Below are 27,809 nucleotides of genomic sequence, written 5' to 3' on the forward strand. Positions count from 1 at the left end.
CACCCAAGGCCTTGTCTTCTACTGCTGTACGGTTTTTTTTTTCTTTCTTTTTTCTTTTTTATTATACTTTAGAGTTTTAGGGTACATGTGCACAATGTGCAGGTTTGTTACATATGTATCCATGTGCCATGTTGATTTCCTGCACCCATTAACTCGTCATTTAGCATTAGGTGTATCTCCTAATGCTGTCCCTCCCCCCTCCCCCCACCCCACAACAGTCCCCGGAGTGTGATGTTCCCCTTCCTGTGTCCATGAGTTCTCATTGTTCAATTCCCACCTATGAGTGAGAACATGCGGTGTTTGGTTTTTTGTCCTTGCGATAGTTTACTGAGAATGATGTTTTCCAGTTTCATCCATGTCCCTACAAAGGACACGAACTCATCATTTTTTATGGCTGCATAGTATTCCATGGTGTATACGTGCCACATTTTCTTAATCCAGTCTATTGTTGTTGGACATTTGGGTTGGTTCCAACTCTTTGCTATTGTGAATAGTGCCGCAATAAACATACGTGTGCATGTGTCTTTATAGCAGCATGATTTATAGTCCTTTGGGTATATACCCAGTAATGGGATGGCTGGGTCAAATGGTATTTCTAGTTCTAGATCCCTGAGGAATCGCCACACTGACTTCCACAATGGTTGAACTGGTTTACAGTCCCACCAACAGTGTAAAAGTGTTCCTATTTCTCCACATCCTCTCCAGCACCTGTTGTTTCCTGATTTTTTAATGATGGCCATTCTAACTGGTGTGAGATGGTATCTCACTGTGGTTTTGATTTGCATTTCTCTGATGGCCAGTGATGATGAGCATTTCTTCATGTGTTTTTTGGCTGCATAAATGTCTTCTTTTGAGAAGTGTCTGTTCATGTCCTCTGCCCACTTTTTGATGGGGTTGTTTGTTTTTTTCTTGTAAATTTGTTTGAGTTCATTGTAGATTCTGGATATTAGCCCTTTGTCAGATGAGTAGGTTGCAAAAATTTTCTCCCATTCTGTAGGTTGCCTGTTCACTCTGATGGTAGGTTCTTTTGCTGTGCAGAAGCTCTTTAGTTTAATGAGATCCCATTTGTCAATTTTGCCTTTTGTTGCCATTGCTTTTGGTGTTTTAGACATGAAGTCCTTGCCCACGCCTATGTCCTGAATGGTATTGCCTAGGTTTTCTTGTAGGATTTTAATGGTTTTAGGTCTAACATATAAGTCTTTAATCCATCTTGAATTAATTTTTTCATTTTTAAAACTCAAAACTCTTAGTTACTATGATTGACAAATGCCCCCAGGGCAGCTGTGGCTTCTACATCCACTTATCACTTTTTTTTTCAGTTTTTCTCTATTTTGAGACCCTATATTTATAAAATTTTCTTTATTTTTGTGAAAGGTCAGCAGTGCACTTAAGAAGACAATTTGCAGTGGGGAGTTGTATTGTTGTTATTGTTATTTAGTCCACTGTATTGATACATTTATTTAGTCCACTATATTGATAGCCCCCATTTAGCAGACAATGAAACTAAGACCCTAAGAAGGAAGTGAGTTGCCTAAGGTCATACTGCTGGGTCAACAATTGAACTGGCACTGGAACCAAATGTTCTTGATTCCTAGTTTAGAGTTCTTCCCCTCTGGACAAATGTGCCTCATCTTCCTTTCTCACTCAAGTATCTCTCTTACGTTTAGTCCTATGAGGATCTGGTTCAGCGTCTGGAGCCAGTGATAATGGAGCTAGAACGACAGGAGAATGTACTGGTGATCTGCCACCAGGCTGTCATGCGCTGCCTCCTGGCCTATTTCCTGGATAAAAGTTCAGGTACTACCCTAATCTCTGTTTTGGGAAAGTTTGATGGTATTTGAGACACTGACACCAACAATTAGATGTCTGTATCTTAGTAGTTAAGAGAAGAGTATCTAGAACAAGGATGCCTAGGTTCAGATTCTTTCTCTTTCACATACTAGCTGTACTGCCTTTCACAAATTACTTTAACTTCTCTGGCCTCAGTGTCCTCATCTGTAAAATGGGGAGAATAATGATGAATTTTAAATAACATAAGTAAAAAGTTTAGAACAGTTCATGACACATTGTATGGGCTATATGTTAACTGCTATTATTAGTATAGTATTATTCTTAGCTAACATTTTCAAAGCCAACGTTAGCAGCCTGCCTCAATCTGGAAAAGATGAGCTAGTATTTCTGTGAAGCATGCTACCATCAGGTGATAGTAGGGCCTTTCATAGCTTCATGATCCTGATTACAAGTTTCTGTCCTTGCTATAGGGGTAATTTCCCCAAGATAGTGATGTTTTCATTTTAAATTGTTTTTCAAATGATAATTTATTTTTAAAAAATATCTAGGCATTGCATTTACAGAGTATTTACACACTGACTGCATAGGCTGAACTGCAAACTGGGGCAGCTGGCCTGGCAAAAAAACTGTTACATCACTTTCAGACATGAGATTCCATTTCCAATGTGGATGCTGAAGTGTTAGCATTTCCAGGATATTTTTAAGGTGTCTCAGAACAGTGCAAAATTATATTCAATGTCTACAATGTTTTACAGTCTTGGATCTTTTTATGATGCTAGTTTGAAAATAAAGAACACTGTAATATGGAGTCATCCAGAATTGGAACCCAGGGCACTTGAGAACTTGACATTAAATAAGGAATTTCCTCTGCCTAGTCCTCAGTTTCCTCACTGGAAATAGGTGATAGGATGTGCGGTGGGGGTCCTTGCACTGGTAGATTTCTCTGTGTTCACATCTCTACTTTTCAGGGCAATGTTTTGAGACCATGAGGCAGGTGCTGTAACTCCCATTGTCCAGATGAGGGAATGGGAGATCCAGAAAGGTGAAGCGACTGGCACAAGGTCATGGGGCTCAGAGTGTGAGGGATAGACATTGATCCCAGGTACATGCCAGAGGACTTCCCGTCTCAGATATGTGTGGAGTGCTTTTTACACACAGGCTACCTGTGAGACAGATGTTCTCACCCCCCCCACCCACCCACCCCGTTACTTAGGAGCAAGGCCCAGAGAGATGATGTGACTGAGAATGCAGACCCACAGAACCTCAGGGCTGGGGCACCCTCAGAGTACATCTAGTCCAATCCTGTCCTGTGAAATGGGAACACTGAGGACCAGAGAGAGAAGAGCCTGGGCCAAGGTCACTAGTGGAGGCAGTGGCAGAGCTGGGTCAGAGATCTCAGGCAAGTCACTTCCCTTCTCTGACTCTGTTTCCTCAAGTGTACAAGGAGGGTGTACAGTAGTACCTCAATCTATCTTTAAGTGTGTCATGAGGTAGTGGGCAAAACACCCTTGGCCCAGGGCCTGATGATGACCAAAACAAGGAGGAGCAGCAGGATGGATGCCCAGGAAGGAAAAAAGCCAACCTAATATCTCAGGAGGCTGGGAGGGCAGTGGCAGGCCTCAGAAACCTAGGGTGGAACCTGCTGTTGAGGGAAGCCATGAGGGGTGGTGATCCTGCAAAATGAAGGGAAATGGGGAGCATTATGTGCAGGTGGGCGGGAAAGTGGGTGTCAGGAGAGAGTGCCTAGCAGGTGGGTATATCACCCCCAGGTCACTGCAAGCCCCTGGATGGCAGGGGCAGTTGACAGTAGGGGCCAGTGCATGCATTCTGACATCACAGGGTCCCAGGTTCAAGGCCTTGCTCTGCTGCTTCCTGGCTGTGTGACTTGCGGAGAGCATTTTCCCTCTCAGAGCCTCAGTTGGCTGAGACCATGAAATGGGCTTACTGTCCCCACCTCTTGGGCTTGCCCGAGAAATGGAAACATAGACCCAGACAAGAATGCACATGAATATTCAGAGCAACTTTATGCATAATGTGAATAACTGGAAACAAGTGAATGCACAAATGCTCGTCCATCGCCAGGCCTGGGGCAGGGATGATCAGAGGGAGCAGGCCAGGCTGGGCGAAGGCTGTGGGAGCTGTCCACTGCCACAGCAGGGTCTCAGAAAACACCTGCTAATGTGAACTGTGGGCCTTTGCGGTGTGGGGTCTGCCGAAGGCCCCAGGCTTGGGGCGGGAGAGAAGCCTGCCTGGGTCTCATTTGTCCTGTGAGTGAGGTGGTGGCCGTCTCCAGGGTGGCTGGCCCTACCCTCCTGCAGGACACGCAGTCCAGTCCACCACCATTTTCCAGGGCATTCCTGCCTCCCTGCTCTCCTCCTCTCTTCCCAGGTGCTCTCGTGCTGCCCCTGCAGGGTGGGGGGAGTGGGCCCCTGGTGAGGCCCCACCACGGCAAGGGGACATGGAATGGGGAGCATCCAGCAAGCCTGGGGGCCTGGGGAGGCTGTGTCCTGACCAGCACCCTGCCTCTGAGGGCTGCTTCCTGTTCCTTTCTAGATGAGCTTCCATATCTCAAGTGCCCTCTGCACACAGTGCTCAAACTCACTCCTGTGGCTTATGGTAAGTACTCCCACCCTGATCGAAGGACAGGCATATAGAGGCTATGAGCATGGCCCTAGTGCCTACCATTTGCCCAGAAGAGTCCTGCAGGAGGTTTCCTGGGTGGGTGGGTGGATGTCCTGCAGGAGGTTCCCTGGGTGGGTGGTGGGGGTGGGACTGATGGTAGTAGGATAACAGGGAAAGAGTAGGATGGCTTCTAAATCTGGGGCTGGCTCTGACTCTCTGTGTCTCTGCCAGAGCACCCAGCACAGAGCACCAAGCTGTGGAAGGGGGATTCCCCAAAGGGACCAGAGGAAAATTGTAGGTTAGGGCCGTATTGGAGAAAGAGCACAAAGACCAGCCTGGGCAGTTCAGGCTCTTTCTTGGGACATTAGCTATGAAAGGTTCGTGAACAAGGGAGGGGCAGAATCAAATCTATTCTGGGGTGCGAACAGGGCAGATGACCTACTGAAGCCTGGAGTAAGGTGCAGTCCACAGGGATGAAGCTAAGGGAGCTTCCACAGGCATTAGGCCCCCTCTGTCAGCCCCAAGCCCCAATGATGCACCCTCCTCCGTCTTCAGGTTCCCTAAAACTCCCATGTGAACTTGCATACTCCTGGTGTTGCCACAACCACATTGTCCTCCAGATAAACTTTGCCTGGCACTGATCGCCCAAGGCAGTGGCCCCAGGACTCTTCCACCTCTTCACCACCTAACACGGCTTGGAGGATCCGCAGAGCTACATCAATATTACATAGATGAGACTGCTGTCCTGCGGACCTCAAGAGCTGTGGGCAGCCAGAGTTCATCTCTCATCTCCATCCCCATTTACAAATGAGCAACTGAAGCTCAGAGAACTAAGACTGTTAGGGGCAGAGGTGACAGGATGCCCTGTTGGCTGCCTCTTAGGCCTGGTGTCTTCTCCACAATCACATAGCTGTCTAAATTCTCCTCCATACAGGCGAGTCATGATCTGTACACAGTATGAAGCTGGGGGTGTGGCTGGTGATGGGGGTGGGGGGAGGTGATACCTCAGGGAAGACCTGTGCCTACTTTGGGGGCTTATGGACAGATGGATTTTTCTTTTCTAAGGCTGCAAAGTGGAATCCATCTACCTGAATGTGGAGGCCGTGAACACACACCGGGAGAAGCCTGAGGTAGGTGGGGGACTCTATGGCCCAAGCTGGCTGTGGACACAGCACATGGTGAAAGCACCTTCTCCACAGAAAGGCTGCCCCAACCCCACCAAGCCTGGGTGTTTTGCACCAACAGATGAAGCAACCAGCACCCAGAAATGCGGAAACCACAGCCCAGACCCAAGGCACCATGGAGATGCAAGGCTGGGGCAATTCCCGCCAAAAAGGCCTCAGGCTGAGATTCTCCCAGGCCTACCTGAGGGTCAGGATCCAGGCCTGGCTGAAAGAGGGGAGCCTGGCAATGAGGACAAGAGGCAGGGGAGAGGTTGGGGCCCGGCACTGCTGTCTCCTTCCTATTAATCCTGCGCTCTCTCCTCAGAATGTGGACATCACCCGGGAACCTGAGGAAGCCCTGGATACTGTCCCAGCCCACTACTGAGCCCCTTCCAAGAAGCCAAACTGCCTGTGTCCTCATCGCCTTCCACCTTTAGGAAATGCTATCCTTGCTCTTCTCCTACTCTGCCTTGGCCTCACTGAGGCACCCCACTTCCAGTGAAGAAGTCCTCCACAACTCCCAAACAAGCCTCGCTTACTGGCCGCAACCAAGGAGCTATCTAGCTCTGGAGGAAACTTTCTTTCTTAATTCCTATTCTCTGACAAATAAAGACTTATTGCCTACAAGAGGAGAGGAGGAGGTCATGGCGAGGCTTTTCCAATTGTTCTCAAGGTACTGATCCTAATCCTGACCCAGCTCTGCTGCTGTAAGGGCATGGAATGGGTGAGGACTTCCTGGAGGGAAAAGTTCTACGGTAGCACCTCCAAAGATGGGGGAGAAGATAGGTGCCTGTGAGTTCCTGTGGGCCTTGTTCCAGCAAGGTGGCTGTGGGCATGACACTTTCATCCTTACACTCAGAGAAGAATCTGGCACTTGAGCCAAGTGTTCCTTTCTTCTCCAACTCTTGCTGCCATCCTGAGTGATTTCACTGTTTATGTGAGTGATCCAACCAATACTTTGGCCTCACAGTCCCCTGACCCCTCAACTCCAGTGATCATCTTCTCCCCTTCAACCACCTACTCCATGGATTTTGGTATCATCTCCCTGGTCTGACTTTTTAAATGTAAGCATCCAACTGTCTGACCACTGCCCACCTACTACCCCAGTCCTTACAACTCTCTGTCATCCACTGAATCCCTAGCAGTGTGCCTCCATACAGGAGGCATATATGTAGTATTTCCTTCTTTTTTTTTTTTTTTTTTTTTTTTGAGACAGAGTCTCACTCTGTCACCCAGGCTGAAGTTCAGTGGTGCAATCTCAGCTCACTGCAGCCTCGAACTCCTGGGCTTAAGCGATCCTCCCACCTCAGCCTCTCTCACAAGGAGCTGGGACCACAGGTGCATACCACCATGCCCAGCTAATTTTCAATTATTTTGTAGAGACGAAGTCTCACTATGTTATCCAGGCTGGTCTCAAACTCCTGGGCTCAAGCGATCCTCCCGTCTTGGCCTCTCCCAAAGTGCTTGGGATTAAAGACATGAGCCACTGTGCCCAGCCCTATAGTATTTTTTGAATGAACAATATTTGTTGCTGTACAGCATCAAGAGCAGAGTCCTTTGAATGCTCTATTGTCCCCCAATCTATCCTTAGTGTTCTGTCCCTAACTATGTTGGATACTATGGGCCATCTCTTCAGCTACTCTCCATGCAGCTACCATAAGCCAGGTACCAGTGACAGATTCATACACTTGCTGCCTTTGTTCCCTTGTCCGTACATCACAACCACCCAGCAAGATCTAAACCTTGTATAATCCACCTCTCCTTTTTTTGTTGTTGTTGTTGTCTACTACAGAAGTTGCTGATCCCTGCTTGAAGCAGATCTATATTTATCTGCATCCACAGCCACCCTTAGGTCTGTTCAAAGTCAGGGTCGTCTTCTCAGGGATGGGCTACTTCAGTCAATTCCTGACTCTTCCATATCGATCTCCTGTTCCTGTTAGCTTTTGCCCCACAGTCTATACAATATGCCCAAGTTTTCCTCTCCTATCCCAATTAAACCCTCCCTTGTTCTTATGTCCACCCCTAGTGACCTCTGCCCTTCCCTCCATTCTTACACCAGTGATTCAAAATGAATCTGTGCTTACTGTCCAGAAGCCTCTCCGTTTGCCTTCTGCTCCAGGCTTTCCCTCTCCATATCTTTCCTCAAGCTGTTATCCTCTTGCCTGCCATGCTTTCCCCAGGCCTCTATCCTGCTGAAGTCATATTTGCCTTTGAGCCAAAAGCTGGAGCCCCACGTTCTCCAAAGAACTATGCTGATCTCCAGCTCTTCTACGAACCCAAGATCCCACTCCACAACTACCTAAGCACATTAAAAGACAGAAAAAAACTACAATTCATTTTGCAAATTTAATGTAACTCTGATACCAAAATATGACAGCACACAGAAAGCAAACAATAAAGCATGAACAGCAAACAGATTTTTCCATCACATGACACCCTCAGCCGATTGGCCATAGCTGCTTTGACTGCTGTGTGGACAAAGATTCCAAGGATGTACTTTGGCTCCATGGGAAGGACTACTGCAATTTATTAGTGGTATCTGTAAACATGGGGAATAAATCTGAAAACAAAACAAATAGGAACACATTTTAGCACCAAATACACTGTCTTCTCATAATTCCTTAATTGCCCTCAACTTTCCACCCTGCTCTCCTGCGTTAGTGTTTCTTATAACATCTCCCAGCTCTTATACCCATCCCTGTGGGTCCTGGCTATGGAAATATTGCAGTTACCTGAAACCTCACTAGCCATAGGAGAAGCCACAGGCACCAAGACTGGCAGCTCCACTGCCAAAGCCAGCACTGGTGCTCGGTCCACCACCAAAGCCAGCACCAGTGTTTGGTCCACCGCCGAAGCCAGGTCCTGTGCTCGGTCCACCGCTGAAGCCACTGGTGCTTGGTCCACTGCAGAAGCCAACACCAGTGCTTGGTCCACCGCTGAAGCCAACAATAGAACTGGGTCCACTACTGAATCCCGTGCTGGTGCTGGGTTCGCCAGTAAAGCCAGTGCTGGTGTTGGAACCACTGCCAAAGCCAATGATGGTACTCAGTCCTCTGTCGAAGCTGGCATTAGGCCTACTGCCAAAGCCATCGCTGGTGCTGAGGCCACCACTAAAGCCAGCACCGGTGCCAAGTGTGCTGCCGAAACTAGCATTGGTGCCCAGTCCACCACCAAAGCCATCACTAGTGACCAGTCCACCACCAAAGCCAGCACTGGTGCCCAGTCCACCACCAAAGCCAGTGCTGGTGCCTGGTCCTCCACCGAAGCCAGCGCTGGTATCTAGCCCACCATCAAAGCCAGAACTGGTGCTTAGGCCACCACTGAAGCCAGCACTGGTGCCTAGGCCACCACCAAAGCCAGCACTGGTGCTTAACCCATTGCCAAAGCTGAAACCGGTACTGGTGCTGGGTCCACCACAAAAACTAGGGCTGGTAGCACCACTAAAGCAGGCACTGGTGCTAGGAGGGCCACCAAAGCATAGGTTAGTATTAGATGCACTGCCAAAGCAGAGGCTGGTGCTGGGAGCTCCACCAAAACAGAGGCTGGTGCCATGAGCACCACCAAAGCTGACACTGGTGCTGGGAGCAGCACCAAAGCCAATGCTGTTGCTGGGAGTACCACCGAAGTCAGTAGTGGTACTAAGTGCCCCACCGAAGCCAGCACTGGTGCTAAATGCACCGCCAAAGCCAGGGTTGGTGCTTGGTGTACCACTGAAGCCAGCACTGGTGCTGACAGCACCACTGAAGCTGGCACTGGTGCTGACGGCACAGCCAAAGCTGGCATTGGTGTTAAGTGCACCACCAAAGCCAGCACTGGTGCTGGGAGAGCCACCAAAACAGACGCTGGTGCTTAGTGTACCACCAAAGTCAGTGCTGGTGCTGACAGCACCACCAAAACCAGCATTGGTGTTGAGTGCACTGCCAAAGCTGACACTGGTGCCAGGAGAGCCACCAAAGCAGACACTGGTGCTTAGTGTACCGCCAAAGTCAGCACTGGTGCTCATAGCACCACCAAAACCAGTACTGGTGTTGAGAGCACCACCAAAGCCAGCACCGGTGCTGGGAGAGCCATCAAAGCAGATGCTGGTACTTAGTGTACCACCAAAATTTGCACTGGTGCTGGAAGAGCCATCAAAGGAGACACTGGTGCTGAGTGTGCCTCCAAAGCCAGTGCTGGTGCAGGGAGAGCCACCAAAGCAGATACTGGTACTGAGTGTACCACCAAAGCTACCACTGGAGCTGGGAGAGCCACCAAAACAGACACTGGTGCTGACTGTGCCTCCAAAGCCAGTGCTGGTGCTAAGCGCACTACTGAAGACTGTGCTCGTTGTGGGTGCACTGCCAAAGCTGGTGCTAGTGCTGAGTACACCACTAAAGCCAGCCGTGGTGCTGAGTGTGCCTCCAAAGCCAGAGCTGGCTCCACCACTGAAAGTTGCACTGGTGCTGAATGGACCACTAAAACTAGAGCTGACTCCACTACTAAAGCTGGCACTGGTACAAGGCATGCCACCAAAGCTAATGCTGGCTTCACTGCTGAAACTAGTGCTGGTGCTGGATGCACCACCAAAGCTAATGCTGGCTGCGCTGCTGAAGCTGGAGCTAGTGCTCAGTGTGCCACCAAAGCTAATGCTGGCTGTATTGCTGAAGCTGGCACTGGTGCTGGGTGCAACACCAAAGGTAATGCCAGGTCCACCACTGAAGCCACCACTGGAGCTGGGTGCACCATTGAAGCTAATACTAGCACCATCGCTGAAGCCAGCCCTGGTACTAGCTCCTCTGCTGAAGTTGACGCTGGTGCTGGCATCTGCATTTTCTTGGGCTCTGGCCTCAATTTCAAATGAAAATCTGCTCCAGGCCTGAGCATTATCGCCTAACTCTTCCCTTGTTAGGCAGTCGATATCCATGTCATCCCAATTCCAGGGCCCAGCCACAGCTTCCTCTCCAATCCCCATTTGGGCTCTTGCCTCAGCCCTGGCTTCAGCCTCAGCCACAGCCACAGCTGCAGCTTGGACTTCCATCTCCACTGCCTCGCGGTACTGCACAGCCCAGTCCTTGGGGTCTTTCTTCTGCACCTGAAATGGGGATGATAATCATAATAAGAAAACAACCCTAGTAATCATGTATTAACCTATGGGCTTTGTATTAAACTAGTAGTGATACTTTTTTAAAATTCTTAGTTACTGGGGCTCTATCATGGGTCAGTTCTGAACTCCAGTTTCAGCTCTGATGACTTACGTGCTATATGACCTTGGACAAGTTACTTAACCTCACTTAGCCTAAGTGTCTTTATAATTATGGGAAATGATAGAGAGTAAATATGTTATGAACTGAAGGGTTGTGCCCGCCCCCAAATTCGTATGTTGAATCCCTAACACCTAGTGTGATTGTATTTGGAGAGAGGGCCTTTATGGAGGTAATTAAGGTTAAATGAGGCCATAAGGGTGGGGTCCTGATCAACAGGATTAGTGTCCTTATAAGAAGAGACACCAGAAAGCTTGCTCTCTTCTCTCACACACAAAGCCACGTGAGGATACAGCAAGAAGGCAGCCATCTGCAAGCCAGGAAGAGAGCCTTCACCAGGAACTGACCCTGGTGGGCCCTGACCTAGGATTCTCGCCCTCAAGAACTATGAGAAAATAAATTTGTTTTTTAATCCACCCAGTCTATGGTGTTTTGTTATGGCGGCCCATGCTGACTAATACAAAGTATGAAGAATGAATGAGATGATGTAAACTATATATCTAGCAGCACCCTAGGACATAAAGGAGGCTCCACATGTTTATATATGAGCTGCAGGCTGCTCTGTACCTGCCCATCCCTGTGCATTGCCTGCCCCAGCCAAGGGTGTCCCATTGCCTTAATATGCCAAGCTCAGGCAGCTCTCCTCTTACCTTGCATGCAAACTTGAGGACTTTCATCTTGCTAGTCTCATGGTAGGAGCGCAAGCCCCAGAAGAACTCATATTCAGGTGGTCTGCTGTTAGGGACCCTCTTGTACTCCAGGTACCTTGGAAAAAGGAAATGAAACTTGTTTCTAACCAAGCAAGCCCGCTGTCTAAGCACTAGACACCAGGTGGCAACCTCCTCCAAACAAATACAAACAGCCCCTGGAGAAGGATTTCTAAGACCCTCCAGCCCCAGACTCACTACCAAACACAGTTTATGGTCTTGGCCTCCAATACTGAGCCATTTCCCACTGGCCCTGTGCAAAGCAGTCCCTTGGGCTTCTCCAGACGAGACATGTATAGGGCATGATGTCACAGGAAGGCCAAAGTATCATGCCACCTGTGAGGAGTAAGCCCAGATTCCTGTTGGGTGTGTTGTAAACAGAGGAGCCATTCTTAAGGGCCTCTGCTCTGAGCACACCCCACTGCAAGGGCCTTGTGTTGAGTCTGGCCCAGTCCTGGAAAGGTCTGCCCATGGGAATTTTAGACAGTATCAGTTCTAGGACACAGGATGCCCATCCCTCTAAAGCTAGTGTAAGAAAGGCACTGACTAAGCACTTTCTGAACCAGATCAGTATACCCAGAACACTTCAGGGCCAGACAAAGCCCCAAACACCACTTACTTCTGCTTCACAAACTCGTCTGTGATGAGCTTCCTCACTTCCCCAAAGAGTGAATGCCTCACCCTGACAATGGGAAAAATAACCCATGAACACAGATCAGAACTGCCTAGATGAGGGCAGAGGCATTTCCCAACATGGAAGAGAACTCTCTAGCACATGGGGCAGTCTCAATGAAGCGAAGAAAGTAGTGAGCACATGGCCACTAGAAGCAAGCAGTTAAGACCGGATGCCTCTTTGTCAGGGATCCCCGAAGGTCTATCTAACATCTCAGCTTAGAACACAGGACATAAAGGAGAGAGACGGCAGAGAGTTCAGGACCATTTGCCCATCATCCATCCAGGTCAGAACCCTGGGCCCTCTACCCAGTCCAGCACCCCACCCGCTCCATCAGACCACCAGACTGATGCAATCCTAGGACCATCCTCTCTTGCCAAAGGACAACACGGACAGCACGCGCTGAGAGCCCAATCATACCCAGGGCGCAGCCCCAACTTGCGCAGCACCTCCCAGATGACAGCTGTGAGGGGAGGCAAGAGGAGACAGGGACAGAAATTGAACACATGGAATCCAGACCATGGCCACCCATTCAGCTGCAAGCCCAGCCACTCACCCTCACTGGCCTTGTTGCCATTCATAAAAATGACACTCAGAATCACCATGAGGAGACCCAGCTTGGGTGTGTCCTTGGTCCTAAGGGAATAACAGGACAGAAAGAAGGTTTATGTTTCAACAGGACAGAAAGAAGGTTTATGTTTCAACAGGACAGAAAGAAGGTTTATGTTCAGCAGCCATCCGCAAAAGACACACCAGCCAGCTCACTAGGCTAGCCTCTCCCAGATTCCCCAGATACAGAATTCTGCCCAGTCTCTGCTTCCAGCTCTATGCCACCCTGGGCAAGGCACTTAGACCTTGCAAGCCTCGGTCTATTATTCAGTAAAATGGGAAAATCATATTCTCCCTTCCTCAGGTTGCCAAGAAGATGGAAGAATGGCTGTCAACCTGGTACAACACAAGCACTCAGTCAATGTGAGTCCCTTCTTTCTCTCCCAGAACCTTCAGCCCCACTGACACTCCTGCACTTCATGCATCCTGATCCACCCACACCAGGAAGCCCTCCTTGAGAACCACTCTGTCAAAGCCAGGCCAGGCACTCCATCAGCAGAGGCAAGCAATGACAGGCCTGCTTTCCTGGGAAGCTTCTACAGAGACAGCAAACCTGACAGCAGGAATGTCCCACCCTAGGCTCCTATACCCTTCAGTGAATCATAATCAGGTGCCATTACTATGAGCAGGGCTCCAACTATGAGCAGGTGCTGAGACAGGGCTTTTGAGACCCTGTTTTTCCTGACTCTCTAAGAGGATGGGGGAAGTAGGACAAAGAAGGGGTAGCAGCACAGATAAAAGCAGAAGCTTCCTTCCCACTCCAGCCCTTTCCCAGCTTACGTTCCCAGTATGCCTGCAGAGGATTCCCGAGTGCTGATGAGAATATACAAGCTACTTTGCTTATCAATTTCTTTCAGATTGACTCGAAACATCTGCCAAGTAAAAGAACAGCCTGTGAGATCACAAAATTCAGCTTAGGTATCAGTGAACTTTCCGGGCATCCTAAAACTCCCAGTGTACTTAGGGGGTTTGCATGTGTAAGAAATCAGTCAGATAACGCACATACAGCACACAGCCAAGTGCCTAGCACCCAGTAAACATGCAGCAAATGTACTATTGTCATCAACATCATCTTTGTGATGAGCAGGAATCTAGGGAGACAGAGAATGGGGATACAAGGGACAGGTGAGATCTGAAATACATGCAGAATGTGTCCAACTATGGATAGAAGCTGAGACTAAGTTGAGTGGCCTCTGTCCTAGCCATGCTGTCATCACTGACATGCTGTGTGACCCATGGCAAGTCTACACTTCTCCCTAGGCCACTGTCTGCCCATTCACACAGTAATGGGGCCGGATTAGCATGTCTCTGTGATTCTCTCCAAAAGGGACATGTATGTCTTTGCTCGATTCAAAGCTTCCCCATTGTGCCCATCCACCAGCACTGCCCCTTCACCTTCTCCAGAGTGTAGCTTGCTCGTTCAATGATTTCTGGGAAATATTCATCATATTCTTGGATGACATCCCTCAGCATGTCTGTAGAAAAGGAGAAGTGAGAGTAGCTGAGCTTAGCAGGGGCCACAGAGCTGCAGCCCTTTTGCCAGTCCTGTTGGGTCAGTGCAATCAGAGACCTGAAGTGAGTTAATGGGAGATGCCAGCCATGGCAGAGTGCGAGGAGGGCAGGTGTGGAGATATGACAAAACAAAAAGGACATAAAGTGTTACTCCCAGGCTATGGGAGGAGAGGGGAGTGGAGAGGAGAGCTCAAGGAGGAGGGTTGGTAGGACACTACCTGAGCGTTTGATGGGGATCTTTGTCTGGTCCTTAACCAACAGGTATTTCACCAACTTATTAGCCTGGGAGGAGAGGAATAGATGGAGAGATCTTAACATGCTTGCAGAAAGCTTGGAAGGTGGCAGAGAAGAGGGCAGGTGAAGAAGAGAAGAGACTGGACAGCATTGGATTCTTACCCTTTCTTGTAAAATGGCCACATCTCGCGGTGGCGCAGGCCTCCGGCCCCATGGGATCCGCCTGTAATTACTGCCACTTCTCTCATCCCCATTCAGATGCTTGGACTTCATCATCAGAAAGAAGGAATGTCCAGAGTCACCAGGTGAAAGAGATGGCTCTGTCTCCTCACCTTGCCTGCTCCAGACAGAAAGTCCCTCTAACCTCCTCCCTCAGCCTTGCTGTAGTGGAGCCTGATCCTGACCTTGCCATTGGCCACCCTGAGTCCTGAGCTTATCTTTCACTGTCTTCCAGGAAGGAATTTCATTCCTCTGCCAGGCCAGGAACAACTCAAGATAAGAGCCTAAGGGTCTTTCTCTTCCTTTGGCTACCACCAATTATGCTGGCTGGTACCTCTTGGACAAGTCACTTCATTTCTCTGGGACTCAGTTTTCTTAAGTGTAAAACTGGGACCTATGATCCCTTGTTGGTAAGAGTTACTTTCAAAACATTCAGACATACCCTGTGTAAATGTACCCAACACAAAGCCTGGCACGTGGTAACTACTATTTAAATACAAGTAGAATTACATACAGGTTGTAGCTGAGTGTATGGATGTCTTATTTCCTCACCAATCTGTGAACTGCTAGGGGGCAGAAACTACATCACCTTTTTCTCAGCATCTTCCACAGCCTATCTGAACACAGGGACTAGCTCAAAGTAAAACTTTTATAGAAGAAATGAACAAACTAGAAGGGTAGAAATGGAAAAGAAGCACAAAGTTAAGGATGGCAATGTCAGAGATCTCACCTTTCGGTTTCTCTTGCCCCGGGTCCTGGTTGTGGGCTCCAGGCTCAACTGAGCCAGATAGTCATCTGCCAGGGCCTGGACAGCAGCAGCAACCTGAGTCTCAAGGGCACTTACGTTGGTCTGAGCAAAGGCCATCTTGGCCTGGGCCCCTTGGTCAGCATTTGGAGTCTGGCTTTCAGTTGCCTGAGCCTTAGTGGCAGCCTTCCGAGCCCTAGACCCTCTCTTGACCCGCAGGGTGGCTGCCAGGGCTTGGTTTGTGACCATTTGAGTGGCAAGTGGGGCCTCAGAGAGCTCAGAGACAGAATTTGGGCTCCTACTGGCAGCCTTCTTGCCCTTGGGTTTTTTGGGCCTGATAGCTACTACTGAGGCCTCAATCTGCCTGGTAGCTGCCTCAGTGACATTTGGAGCCTCTATATGCTCAGTGTCAGTATTTATGACCTTAGCAATTGTCTTCCTGGCTTTGGAGACTTTCTTGGTTCGGATGGAGGCTGCTGTGGTGTGGATACTGGCTGTCTCATTGGTAATTTGGCCTTGGGTGGTAGCTGTATGGGTGGCAGGTGGAGCCAGTGAGACCTCAGTGGCACTAGCTATGGCCTTATTCGCAGCCTTCTTAGCCTTGGAAGCTTTCTTAGGCTTGATAGAGGTTATCAAGGCCTGGGAACTGGCTGACTCATTGGCAATTGGAACGTGAATATTCTGTGAGATGACTGGTAGCTTTAGGACCTGCAAGGGTGACTTGAGCTGTGTAGTGCCACCCTCACGGCCAGTTGGGGATTGGGAGCCTTGGGCTGCCTTGGCAGTAACTCTCTTCATCTTGTTGGCTTTCTTAGGCTGAGCAGTGACTGAAGAAGCCTGAGTATTGGTTACCTCGGTGGTAGGTAAAGCCTGGCTGATCTGGGTAATGACTGGCAGGTTTAAAGCCTGCCAAGTTATTTTGGGCTTATTGGTGGCAATCTCTTTGGCAGTTGGGACTGGAGGGGCAGCAGGTGTGGCCTTAGTAATAGTCTTTATAGGGGCCTTCTTGGTCTTGCTTTTCTTAGGCCGGTTGACAACTGGTGGGTCCATGGCCAGGGAGTCCTTGGTTGCCGCCAACAGGGTATGCATCAGCAAGACACTGTCCTCTTCTGTGGTTTCAGTCTGTATATCTGGAGGGAAGGGAAGCCCCAGGCTCCCCGGGGGAGGCAGAGGGCCCTACACACTTAGGATTACCATCCTCTGGGCCATCTGGCCTCCCTAAAGCCCATCCCTTTCCACAAAGGCCTTCCCTTCCTCTGAGCAGTGGTTAATTAAAATGGGGTAGGGGAAGGGGTAGGGAGCAAGGAAGGAAAAGAGGCAGGTTTTCCTCTCCTCCCCTTCACCATGTAAGGGAGGACTGAGACGAGTTAGGCAGGGAATTATGAAACTACACGGTGGAAGGGGTCTGAAGAGCAGTAAGTGAACTCAGGACGGGGCAGATGGCCTTGAGAGAATGCAGAGAGGCCTCACCTGAAATAGAGGCACCCTATATCCGTAGTCATTTCTCCTATCCATCTTTCTGGGAGGCCGAGTAACAGGTGAGCCTGAGGGGAATGGGCCTGAGTTAGAGAATGAGAGGGAGGGGGAGATTCATCAGACATCTCACCTATCCTGACTTAGGGGAGTCTCATGTAACCTTGGGCCCTAATCCCTTCAACTCCTGGGTTTTCATACCTAAAAAACCCAGGCCACCTGGTTTCCAAGGCCCAGCTCCTTTTGCCTCCAAGAGGGTCAGTTCTACGACCCCGCCCCTTTACACGCCCCCTCCGCAACTCGATAGTGCGCATGCGCACCGACTAGAGGCGCCCACCCCCCATCTTAGGCCCACCTCTATCCCAAAAGAACCGGTTCTTCAAGGCCCTCCGCGCGCATGCGCCTTGGTAAACCGGACAGTTTCTAACCAGTTCAATCCCACATCTGCCCCCTGCTCTCAGAGCAACAGAACATCTTGGCGCCACCCCGACCCACTCTTTCTAACTGCATCACGTCTCGATCCAACCCTTCCCCCAACACTAGCCCCCTCCCACCGCTCTGCAGTACCACTCCGCACCGCCCCTACCCCAACACCGCCCATCTCTCCTCTGCGGTACTGCCACGCACCGCCCCTTCCCAATACACCCCCTTCCCTCCGCTCTGCAGCATTTCTCTTCACCTTCCCTTCCTTTAATAAGCCCCCTCCCTCCGCTCTGCGGTACGTCGCTGCATCACCCCTTCCCCAACCAACACCACTCCCCGCTCTTTCCACGTCTGCAAGTGTGCAGCTCCGCCCTTTCTGCAACATGAATACCTCACCCCCAAATCCAAGTGTATGAACCTTCTGTGTATTCCTGTTCTCAAACCCTACCAGGTCCTGTCTCTTCCCTTTCAAACCGGAACCAACCGGGTCATATACCCTCCTTTCTCCTGTCTGAGTCTGGTCCTTTCCGTTGCTCAAAAGGGATGCTGCCCACTCCTTTCTCTGGGTCCCAATCCCTCCATTCTGTGGCCCAAACAGGGTCCTGCCACCTTTCTCCAGCCTAAACGGAGTCCTGCCGTCTCCCTATCTCCCTCCCGAACTGTGTGTATCCTCCTCCCTTCTTGCTACCGTCTGAAGGATTTCTTGATCCTTCCTTTCTGCAGTCCCAACTAGGTCTGCATCCCTCCCTTCCACGGCCCGAACCGAGTCCAGATCGTTCCTTTCTGTGGCCCAAAGGGGATTCTGCCTCCTACTTTCTCCCGTGCGAACTGGGTCCAGGCACCGCTAAAGGCGACTTTGATGCGGTTAGGTCCCAAACCTCCAGCAGGTTTTCTTCAAACCTTAGGGGAGTGTGGAGTCAGGCACGTCGAAGCCGCAGCCAGGAAGCCCCCACAGGGTCTTCACTAAAGCCAGGCACCTCAGCTCACCTCGTCTTCTTGAATCCAGAAGGCGTCTGCTCTCTCCAACCCTCTCCTTGTGTCTGAGCCTATCCCCCTCCCTGGCCGGAAGTGGTCCTGCCTCTTTCCGCCTCCAGAGGGGGGTCTCCGTCCCTGCCTGTCAGTCTCCTCCGCTCCATACCTACTTTCAACTTTCCATTCTCCTCAATGTAGCTCCCTTTTTCTGCTTACTACCCCTATTCAGTTATCACTCCCTCTTATTCTCCATTTGACTTCTCTATTCCCCACTCTGTATCTCTGTTCCTATTTGATTCTCCTGTTTCCCCTAGGAGGAATGTGCTTCTCTGAACTTCCACACCAACCCTTCCTACAGACCCTCTATCCCAACACTATTTACATAGTGTTGTTATACCTTGTGTCTATGTCTCTCTTCCCTAGAGCTGCTCTGGAGCAGGGGACTAGGTCATATTCATTTCTGTCTTTCAAGTATTACCAGGTTAAAACATTTAGAGGCTCTAAACACTAAAAGATAGGGTGCCCATCCATCTTTTGCAATTCAGAATAAAAACAGTAATGTATAAAAATCTATGAAAAGTTTTTATTGATCCCACAATGACTATACTGATGTTTTAAAAATATCAACTTAGACTGTCTCTTGTGACATGGTGCACTGTTCCCCCATGCAGAAAACAATTCATGGCATTTATTTATTCATTCAATCATTCAAAAGAGAGCAAGGATAACTATACCTATGTCAAATAAAATAAAGTCAAAAACCATAAAAGATCTTAAAGGTCATTATATAATGATAATGAGATAAATCATCATGAATATCTAATAATTATAAATATATTTAATATATGCACCCAACATAGAAGCACCTGAATATGTAAAACAAATATTAATAGATCTGAAGGGAGAAGTAGACTGCAATACAATAATGGTAGGAGACTTCATGACCCCATTTTCAACAATTCACAGATCATCCAGACAGAAAATCAGTAGGGAAACATTGAACTTGAACTACACTTTAGACAAAAAGGACCTGCAGAATATTTTATCCAATAGAATATACATAATTCTCAAGCACACATAGAAAATTCTCCAGGATAGATCATAAGTTAGGCCAAAAACAAGCCTTAACGAATTTAAGAATATTGAAATCACATCAAGTAATATATGCACAGTGGTATGGAACTAGAAATCATTAATGATAAGAATTGTGGAACATTCATAAATATATGGAAATCAAAAAACATACTCCAGAATAACCAATATGTCAAGGAAAAAATTAAAGGGAAAATTTAAAATATCTTGAGACAAGTGAAAATGTATACACAACATACTAAAACTTATGGAATGCAGCAAAAGCACTTCTAAGAAGGAAGTTTATAGCAATAAATACACACATCGAAAAGAAAAAAGATCCCAAACAGTCTAACATCACACCTCAAGGAACTGGAAAAAGAAGGACAAATAAGCTCAAAATTAGTAGAAAAAAAGGAAATAATAAAGATCAGAGCAGAAGTAAATGAAATAGAGATTAGAGAAACAGTAGGAAAAAAATCAGTGAAACCAAGAGTTGGTTTTATGAAAAGATAAATAACATTGACAAGCCCTTAGCTAGATCAACTAAGAAAAAACAAGAGAAGACTCAAAATCAGAAATGAAAGAGGAGACATTACAATTAATACCACAGAAAAGCAAAAGATTTTAAGAGAATACTAAGAACAATTATATGCCAGGAAATTGGATAACCTAGAAGAAATGGATACATTCCTAGACACATAAAACCTACCAAGACTGAAGCATGAAGAAATAGAAAATCTAAACAGATACGTAATGAGAAAGGAGACTAAATCAGTGATAAAAGTCTCTCATCAAAGAAAAGCCCCAGACCTGGTGGATCCACTGCTGAATTTTACCAAACATTTAAAGAGGAATGAAATCAATAATTTTCAAATTCTACCAATACATTGAAGAGAAGGAAACACTTCCAAAGTCATTTTACAGAACCAGAATTACCCTGATACCAAAACCAGACAAAGACACTAGAAGAAAAGAAAATTACAGACCAGTATCCCTGAGGAACATAGATGCAAATATCCTCAGCAAAATACTAGCAAACCAAATTCAACACCATATTAAAAAGATCATTCATCATGATCAAGTGTAATTTATCCCAAGGATGCAAGGATGGTTCAACACATGCAAATCACTAAGTGTGATAAAATACCTTAACAGAGTAAAGGACATAAACCACATGATCATCTCAGTAGATGCAGAAAAGGCATTGATAAAATTCAACAATAATTCTTGATTGAAAAAAAAGCTCTCAGCAAATTAGGTATAAAAGGAAACGTACCTCCATACAATAAAGCTCATATACAACAAACCTATAGCTAACATCCTACTCAATGGTGAAAAGTGGAAAGCCTTTTCTCTAAGGTCAGGAATAAAGCAAGTATGCCTGCTCTCACCACTTATATTCAACATAGTACTGACATCCTCAGCAAGAGAAAGAAATGTAATCCAAATTGGAAAAAAAAGTTTAATTGTCCCTGTTAGCAGACCACATAACTTTATACATAGATAAAGAATCTACAAAAAATAACTAAGAAACCAATTCAACATACAAAAATCAGTTGTATTTGTTTTTTTTTTTAATTTTAAATTCAATAGGCTTTCAGGGAAAAAGTGGTGTTTGGTTACATGAATAAGTTCCTTAGTGGTGATTTCTGAGATTATGGTGCATGCATCACCGAGCAGTGTACACTGTACCCAGTGTGTAGTCTTTTATCCCTCAACTCCTCCCACCCTTTCCCCCAAGTCCCCAAAGTCCATTGTATTATTCTTAGGCCTTTGCATCCTCACAGCTTAACATCCACTTAAGTGAGAACATACCATGATGTTTGGCTTCCCATTCCTGAGTTAACTTCACTTAGAATAATGGTCTCCAATTCCATCCAGGTTGCTGAGAATGTGATTATTTCATACCCTTTCATAGCTGGGTAGCATTCTATGGTGTATATATATAAATATATATATATGTGTGTATATATATAAATATATATATGTGTGTGTATATATATAAATGCCCATCAATCAAGTAAACTGTGATATATATATAATATATAGTATATATTACTTAATATTATATATTATATAATATATCATGATATATGTTATATTATATATTATATATGTATATAATATAACATACAATATATATCTATATATCTGACAAATAATTTATATCCAGATATATAGATATATATACTAATATATACTAATATGTGTACTTATATATATATTAGTATATACTAATATATATATCTATATATCCGACAAATAACTAATATCCAGAATCTACAAGGAACTGAAATCAATCAGCAAGAAAAAACAATCCCATCAAAAATCGGACATGAATAGACAATTCTCAAAAGAAGATATACAGATGGCCAACAAACATACGAAGAAATGCTCAACATCACTAACTACCAGGGAAACTGAAATCAAAACCACATGCAATACCAACTTACTCCTGCTAAAATGGCCATAATAAAAAAAAATTAAAAAATAATAGATGTTGGCATGGATGTGGTGAAAAGGGAACACTTTTACACTATTGGCGGGAATGTAAACTAGTACAACCACTGTGGAAAACAGTGTGGAGATTCCTTAAAGAATTAAAGGTATATCTACCATTTGATCCAGCAATCCCACTACTGGGTATCTACCCAGAGGAAAAGAAGTCATTATATGAAAAAGACACCTGTGCATGCATGTTTATAGCAGTACGATTCACAATTGCAAAAATATGGAACCAGCCCAAATACTCATCAATCAATCAACAAGTAGATAAAGAAACTGTGATTTTATATATATATATAATAACCATAAATGAAGATCTTAAAGGTCATTATATATTATAATAATTATATATATAAATATATATAATTTATATATATTACATTATATATTATAATATAATATACTATTATATATTATAATATAATATAATATATAATAGTATATTATATTATAATATATAATGTAATATATATAAATTATATATATTTATATATAATTATTATAATATATATATAATATAATACTATTATATTATATTATAATATAATATAATACTATTATATTATATTATAATATAATATAATACTATTATATTATATTATAATATAATATAATAGTATATTATATACTATTATATTATAATATATAATAGTATATTATATACTATTATATTATAATATATAATAGTATATTATATATTATATTATATCATATTGCATTATATATTATATATAATGTGTATAATTTATATATTATATATTATATTATATATAAATATTTATATATGAATTTATAATATATATTACATTATATATGATTATATAATATATTCTTATATTATTATAGATATAGATATTATAGATATATTATTATTTTATATATAATTATATATTCATATATAAATGTATATATAATATAATATATAATGATCTTTAAGATCTCCTTTTATGGTATTTTACATATATATAATCACAATTTCTTTATCTAGTCGATTGATGGGCATTTGAGCTGGTTCCATATTTTTGCAATTGTGAATTGTACTGCTATAAACATGCGTGCACAAGTGTCTTTTTCATATAATGACTTCTTTTCCTGTGGGTAGATACCCAATAGTGGGATTGCTGGATCAAATGGTAGATCTACCTTTAGTTCTTTAAGGAATCTCCACACTGTTTTCCATAGTGGTTGTACTAGTTTACATTCCCACCAATAGTGTAAAAGTGTTCCCTTTTCGCCAACATCTATTATTTTTTGATTGTTTTGATTATGGCCATTCTAGCAGGAGTAAGTTATTGCATTGTGGTTTTGATTTGGATTTCCCTGGGAATCAGTGATGTTGAGCATTTCTTCATATGTTTGTTGGCCATCTGTATATCTTCTTTTGAGAACTGTCTATTCATGTCCACTTTTTGGTGGGATTGTTTGTTTTTTCTTGCTGATTGGTTTCAGTTCCTTGTAGATTCTGGATATTAGTTATTTGTTGGATATATAGATTGAGAAGATTTTCTTCTAATCTGTGGGTTGTCTGTTTACCCTACTGATTAATTCTTTTGCTGTGCAGAAGCTTTTTAGTTTAATTAAGTTGCATCTATTTATCTTTGTTTTTGTTGCATTTCCCCAGGTCTAGAATGTTTTCCCAACGTTATCTTTTAAAACTTTTATAGTTTCAGGCCTGAGATTTAAGTCTTTGTTCCATTTGAGTTGATTTTTGTATAAGGTGAGAGATGAGGATTTGGTTTCATTTTTCTACTTGTGGCTTCCCAATTATGCCAGCACCATTTGTTGAATAGAGTGTCCTTTCCCCACTTTATGTTTTTGTTTGCTTTGTAGAAGATCAGTTGGCTTTTAAGTATTTGGCTTTATTTCTGGGTTCTCTATTCAGTTCCATCGGTTTGCATGCTTATTTTTATACCAGTACCATGCTGTTTTTGTGACTATGGCCTTATAGTATAGTTTGAAGTCAGGCAATGTGATGCCTGAGACCTCATTAAGCACCCCTAAAATAGGAAAAATGAGCAAATCAGATTATGTCAACTGATGAGGGGAAACAAGAACCCTTAGGTATTTCAATGGAGCATGCAAACCAGTGAAGTCATCTTGAAGAGCAATCTGGCAGTATTTAGTGAAATTAAGAATCATTCACACTATAACTGAGAAATGCCACTCCAGAAAAGATCTCCTTCTGGCCTAGTAAGTGACATGTACAGGATGTTTATCCTGGCATTATTTGTGGTAGCAAAAAGTTTGGGCAACCTAGCAGTGTATAATCACAGAATAAATATGTAAATTATTGTATGAGCATTTGCATTTGATCTCATACAATGATCTCATGCAGTGGGAAAAGATAATCAATTAAATCTGTATATAACAACATGGATAGTTATCAACATAATGTTAAATAAAGAAGTGAGAAATAGAATGAAATTTAAAATAGAGTGCTCTTAGAAGTTCCCACTTAGCTATGGCAGTATAAACTCCCTACAGGCACCACCACACTCATTAATTATACCTAAAAACTCTGGTCAAATTTTTTTAAAGAGAAGAAAACCTGCCTAAGCACTCTGCAAAGTAACTAAAACCAGGCAGATTGTGGAAGAGAGTTAAAACATAGAGAAGTGACCTGCATAAGGGTAAGTTGTCCAGGGTTTTTTTTCCCTCTCAGCCTTGCCATGAGTGTGTCCCACTCACAGACTGGAGCAGAGCATATGACTAAAACTCTGAGGGATTCTCTGCCATCTTTCTGGCCAGAGGAAGCACAAAAAAGAACCTGGGTAGGATGTAGCATGAACAAGAAATCTCAGAAGGAAAAGAGATAGGGAAAATATTCCCACATATGTGTATGAAATCACACAATTCTCACCCCAACCATTAAACAAGGCATGTTCAAGAATTAACCAAACAAGTATTTAAATGCTTAGGGAACTGAGCAGAGAATTAAATTGCCTACAAAAGTCTCAGCTTCAAATATATATATATATATGCCAGTTTTAAGAACTATACTGAGATTTTAACTATAACCCAGAAAAGGCAAGACAGAACTGATGGCCAGAATCTAACTCAGTTGATTGCCTGCTAAAAGAAAAGCATCAACATTTTTCAGAAGATTATAACAACCCAGAGGCTACACAAAATAACATTTGCAATGTCCAGGGTATGATAGAAAATTACTCCATGTCAAAGAACCAGAAAATGTGCCCCATTCTCAAGGAGGAAGAAAATCAATATATGACAAAACAAAAGAGACTCAAATGTTGGAATTATGAGACATAACTTTAAAGCAGCTATTGTAACTATACTCCGTAAGGCACAGAAAACCATACTTGAAATGAATGAAAGGAAAAGAAAGTTTGGAAGAGAAATAGAACCCATAAGAAAAACACAAATGAGGGTGGAGCCAAGACGGCCGAATAGGAACAGCTCCGGTCTACAGCTCCCAGCCTGAGCAGCACAGAAGACGGGTGATTTCTGCATTTCTGTTTGAGGTACCAGTTTCACCTCACTAGGGAGTGCCAAACAGTGGGTGCAGGACAGTCAGTGAAGCGCACTGTGCGCGAGCTGAAGCAGGGAGAGGCATTGCCTCACTCGGGAAGCACAAGGGGTCAGGGAGTTCCCTTTCCTAGTCAAAGAAAGGGGTAACAGACGGCACCTGGAAAATCGGGTCAGTCCCACCCTAATACTGTGCTTTTCCAAGGGGCCTGGAAAACGGCACACCAGGAGATTGTGTCCCGCACCTGGTTTGGAGGGTCCTATGCCCATGGAGTCTCGCTGATTGCTAGCACAGCAGTCTGAGATCAAGCTGCAAGGCGGCAGCGAGGCTGGGGGAGGGGCGCCCGCCATTGCCCAGGCTTGCTTAGGTAAACAAAGCAGCCAGGAAGCTCGAACTGGGTGGAGCCCACCACAGCTCAAGGAGGCCTGCCTGCCTCTGTAGGCTCCACCTCTGGGGGCAGGGCACAGACAAAATTTCAGCAGGAACCTCTGCAGACTTAAATGTCCCTGTCTGACTGACAGCTTTGAGGAGAGTAGTGGTTCTCCCAGCACGCAGCTGGAGATCTGAGAACGGACAGACTGCCTCCTAAAGTGGGTCCCTCATCCCCGAGCAGCCTAACTGGGAGGCACACCCCAGTAGGGACAGACTGACACCTCACACGGCCACGTACTCCTCTGAGACAAAACTTTCAGAGGAACTATCAGACAGCTGAATTTGTGGCCTCACAAAAATCCGCTGTTCTGCAGCCACCGCTGCTGACACCCAGCCAAACAGGGTCTGGAGTGGACCTCTAGTAAACCCCAACAGACCTGCAGCTGAGGGTCCTGTCTGGTAGAAGGAAAACTAACAAACAGAAAGGACATCCACACCAAAAACCCATCTGTACATCACCATCATCAAAGACCAAAAGTAGATAAAACCACAAAGATGGGGAAAAAACAGAGCAGGAAAACTGGAAACTGTAAAAAGCAGAGCACCTCTCCTCCTCCAAAGGAATGCAGTTCCTCACCAGCAATGGAACAAAGCTGGACAGAGGAGGACTTTGACGAGTTGAGAGAAGAAGGCTTCAGACGATCAAACCACTCCGAGCTACAGGAGGAAACTCAAACCAATAGCAAAGAAGTTCAAAACTTTGAAAAAAAATTAGACAAATGGATAACTAGAATAACCAATGGACAGAAGGGCTTAAAGGAGCTGATGGAGCTGAAAGCCAAGTATCGAGAACTATGCGAAGATTGCAGAAGCCTCGGTAGCAGATGCATCCAACTAGAAGAAAGGGTATCGCTGATGGAAGATGAAATGAATGAAATGAAGCGAGAAGGGAAGTTTACAGAAAAAAGAATAAAAAGAAACAAACAAAGCCTCCAAGAAATTTGGGACTATGTGAAAAGGCCAAACCTACGTCTGATTGGTGTACCTGAAAATGACGGGCAGAATGGAACCAAGTTGGAAAACACTCTGCAAGATATTATACAGGAGAACTTCCCCAATCTAGCAAGGCAGGCCAACATTCAGATTCAGGAAATACAGAGAATGCCACAAAGATACTCCTCGAGTAGAGCAACTCCAAGACACATAATTGTCAGATTCACCAAAGTTGAAATGAAGGAAAAAATGTTAAGGGCAGCCAGAGAGAAAGGTCGGATTACTCACAAAAGGAAGCCCATCAGACTAACAGCTGATCTCTCGGCAGAAACTCTACAAGCCAGAAGAGAGTGGGGGGCTGATATTCAACATTATTAAAGAAAAGAATTTTCAACCCAGAATTTCATATCCAGCCAAACTAAGCTTCATAAGTGAAGGAGAAATAAAATCCTTTACAGACAAGCAAACGCTGAGTGATTTTGTCACCACCAGGCCTGCCCTAAAAGAGCTCCTGAAGGAAGCACTAAACATGGAAAGGAACAACCAGTACCAGCCCCTGCAAAAACATGACAAATTGTAACGACCAACGAGGCTAGGAAGAAACTGCATCAACTAACGAGCAAAATAACCGACTAACATCATAATGACAGCATCAGATTCACACATAACAATATTAACTTTAAATGTAAATGGGATAAATGCTCCAATTAAAAGACACAGACTGGCAAACTGGATAAGGAGTCAGGACCCATCAGTGTGCTGCATTCAGGAAGCCCATCTCACGTGCAGAGACACACATAGACTCAAAATAAAGGGATGGAGGAAGATCTATCAAGCAAATGGAAAACAAAAAAAGGCAGGGGTTGCAATCCTAGTCTCTGATAAAGTAGACTTTAAGCCAACAAAAATCAGAAGAGACAAAGAAGGCCATTACATAATGGTAAAGGGATCAATTCAACAAGAAGAGCTAACTATCCTAAATATATATGCACCCA

General features: G+C 45.0%; 2 protein-coding genes and 1 non-coding gene across 11 annotated transcripts in view; 1 reads left to right on the forward strand and 2 right to left on the reverse strand.

The window, feature by feature from the left end:
* PFKFB1 (6-phosphofructo-2-kinase/fructose-2,6-biphosphatase 1) overlaps positions 1 to 6,403 on the forward strand; it is a 62,684-nt gene extending 56,281 nt beyond the window's left edge. For 2 of the 3 annotated variants that reach the window (XM_003276322.3, XM_004092400.2), the window contains exons 11-14: positions 1,668 to 1,797; positions 4,345 to 4,407; positions 5,479 to 5,543; positions 5,902 to 6,403. In XM_003276322.3, coding sequence (XP_003276370.1) covers positions 1,668 to 1,797; positions 4,345 to 4,407; positions 5,479 to 5,543; positions 5,902 to 5,961 — 318 coding nt within the window. In that variant the 3' untranslated portion in view covers positions 5,962 to 6,403. The remainder of the gene's footprint in view (positions 1 to 1,667; positions 1,798 to 4,344; positions 4,408 to 5,478; positions 5,544 to 5,901) is intronic. The other variant, XM_003276323.4, reaches the window with a different exon arrangement.
* A 1,505-nt stretch (positions 6,404 to 7,908) lies between these two features.
* On the reverse strand, positions 7,909 to 18,489 carry TRO (trophinin). Of its 7 annotated transcripts, XR_004028805.1 has the most exons (14): positions 18,399 to 18,489; positions 16,986 to 17,059; positions 15,501 to 16,691; positions 14,714 to 14,818; positions 14,536 to 14,599; positions 14,201 to 14,280; positions 13,586 to 13,677; positions 12,753 to 12,832; positions 12,617 to 12,659; positions 12,143 to 12,205; positions 11,467 to 11,581; positions 10,540 to 10,647; positions 8,309 to 8,599; positions 7,909 to 8,136 (listed from the first exon to the last, which is right to left on the reverse strand). XR_004028805.1 is itself a non-coding variant. In XM_030807601.1 (13 exons), exons 2-12 carry the CDS (start codon positions 17,028 to 17,030, stop codon positions 8,320 to 8,322), a joined length of 4,206 nt encoding a protein of 1,401 aa, XP_030663461.1. In that variant the 5' UTR covers positions 17,031 to 17,059; positions 18,399 to 18,489; the 3' UTR covers positions 7,909 to 8,136; positions 8,309 to 8,319. The 7 variants fall into 7 exon arrangements, 6 of the variants coding, with proteins under 6 accessions (XP_030663461.1, XP_030663462.1, XP_030663465.1 ...); XM_030807601.1 differs by having other exon boundaries at positions 8,309 to 10,647; XM_030807602.1 differs by having other exon boundaries at positions 8,309 to 10,647; positions 16,986 to 17,074; positions 18,399 to 18,487.
* LOC115833462 lies at positions 11,815 to 11,943 on the reverse strand. Its single transcript, XR_004028893.1, has one exon. It is a non-coding gene; the product is annotated as a small nucleolar RNA SNORA11 (small nucleolar RNA).
* Positions 18,490 to 27,809: the final 9,320 nt, after the last annotated feature.

Source organism: Nomascus leucogenys, chromosome X (genome assembly GCF_006542625.1).
Source record: "Nomascus leucogenys isolate Asia chromosome X, Asia_NLE_v1, whole genome shotgun sequence".
Taxonomy (NCBI): domain Eukaryota; kingdom Metazoa; phylum Chordata; class Mammalia; order Primates; family Hylobatidae; genus Nomascus; species Nomascus leucogenys.

Bases quoted from the DNA above. Each gene is read 5' to 3' on its own strand.
- TRO (XM_030807601.1), bottom strand. From the start codon at position 17,030: ATGGATAGGAGAAATGACTACGGATATAGGGTGCCTCTATTTCAG. The intron at 12,833-13,585 runs GTAAGCTGGGAA...TTATTCCCTTAG, and splicing joins TCTGCAGGCATACTGGGAAC to GACCAAGGACACACCCAAGC. The intron at 12,660-12,752 runs GTGAGTGGCTGG...CTCCCCTCACAG, and splicing joins TGGCAACAAGGCCAGTGAGG to CTGTCATCTGGGAGGTGCTG.